Source organism: Corvus brachyrhynchos, unplaced genomic scaffold, assembly GCF_000691975.1.
Source record: "Corvus brachyrhynchos isolate BGI_N302 unplaced genomic scaffold, ASM69197v1 scaffold193, whole genome shotgun sequence".
Classification (NCBI taxonomy): Eukaryota; Metazoa; Chordata; class Aves; order Passeriformes; family Corvidae; genus Corvus; species Corvus brachyrhynchos.
In genome coordinates, this window is record NW_008237087.1 from 382,017 (window position 1) to 383,426 (window position 1,410).

The window sequence follows — 1,410 nt, forward strand, 5'->3', positions numbered from 1 at the left end:
GGGCCCCCCTGCTGTCCCTGTCAGCCCGGACTCGGGGCTGGTTCAGGGTCAGCTGCTCCCCAGCTCTGCTTCACCGCCCCCCCACCAGGTTAATCAGTCACGGCCGTGGCCGCGGGGAAGGTGACACCGTCCCGGTGCCCGTCCCGGTCCCCTGCCTGTTCTGCCCGGCTGCCTGTGGAGCAGCTCCACTGTGGGACCCCGGGGCACGTTAATGTTCAACCCGCATCCGAGCACGGGGGCAGCTTGGCTGTGACCCTCTCTGCACTCTGCGGGGGCACCCCACCTTGCCCCCACAGCAGCCCCTTTGGGCTCCCTCCAAGCCCTTTGCAGGCCTGGTGTCTGTCTGTCCCCGTGGGGTCCCTGTCTGTCGTGGGGAGGGTGACACCGGTGCTGGTGTGTCCCCACAGCGCTGCAAGGAGCGCGTGAACTCGCTGGCTATCGCGGTGATGAACATGTGGCCGGGGGTGAAGCTGCGGGTGACCGAGGGCTGGGATGAAGATGGGCACCACCTCCCCGACTCTCTGCACTACGAGGGCCGGGCGCTGGACATCACCACGTCCGACCGTGACCGCCACAAGTACGGCATGCTGGCACGCCTGGCCGTGGAGGCCGGCTTCGACTGGGTCTACTATGAGTCCAAGGCGCACATCCACGTCTCCGTCAAAGCAGGTACCACGCAGAAGGGGCTGCCACCTGGGCAGGGGGCTGCCAGCCCCGTAAACATCCTAGACCGCAGCCTCATAGCCCTGCCTGCTCTCCCTTTACATCCTGGATCCATGTGGGATTATTGCTCCGGTTGGTGTCTGGCCCCAGTGGGTTCAGCCAGTGTCCGGCCCCAGCCCAGCTCCCCCTGGCCTACCTGGCCCCCAGATGGGCAAAAATCTCACTCTCCCCTCCAAATTTTGGCCAGATGGAGACAACCTCGTGGTTCAGCTCCTGGTGAGGAAAATAGCAATGCAGCCCCCAGCCCTGCAGCCGCACAGCCCCCTGCCCCACAGTTGCTCCAGCCAGCAGTTGCCATCCAGTCCAGAAGTGACAATTGACAGAAAGTGAAAGTGGCCATAAATGTCACCGTTCCAGCCCGGAACAAAGGGCGTCAGTGCAGGGCGGACAAAGGGGCCCTGCAGCGCTCAGGAGCTGCACACAGGAACTGGGGGAGCTTTGGAAAATACCCGCTTTGTTCCAGGGGTGGTTTGGGGGTCTGGGGGTTGCCGTTTCCCCTCTGGAGGTGGTAGCCCCGTGGAGGTGGCCGGTGGAAACACCACAACTTTCTCCATCCTCCCAGATAACTCGCTGGCCATCCGCACCGGTGGCTGCTTTCCTGGCCACGCCACCGGGACGCTGCAGAGCGGTGAGCGCCGGGGCCTGGCCGACCTGCGCCAGGGCGACTGGGTGCTGGGCGCGGAGCCA

At 65.0% G+C, this 1,410-nt stretch overlaps 1 protein-coding gene across 1 annotated transcript in view; it reads left to right on the forward strand.

The window, feature by feature from the left end:
* Nucleotides 1–218: 218 nt before the first annotated feature.
* Nucleotides 219–1,410, forward strand: part of DHH (desert hedgehog) — a gene marked incomplete at its 5' end in the record, with an annotated part of 2,293 nt that continues 1,101 nt past the window's right edge. The window contains 2 exons of the mRNA XM_017728675.1: nucleotides 219–669; nucleotides 1,286–1,406. Coding sequence (XP_017584164.1) covers nucleotides 219–669; nucleotides 1,286–1,406 — 572 coding nt within the window. The remainder of the gene's footprint in view (nucleotides 670–1,285; nucleotides 1,407–1,410) is intronic.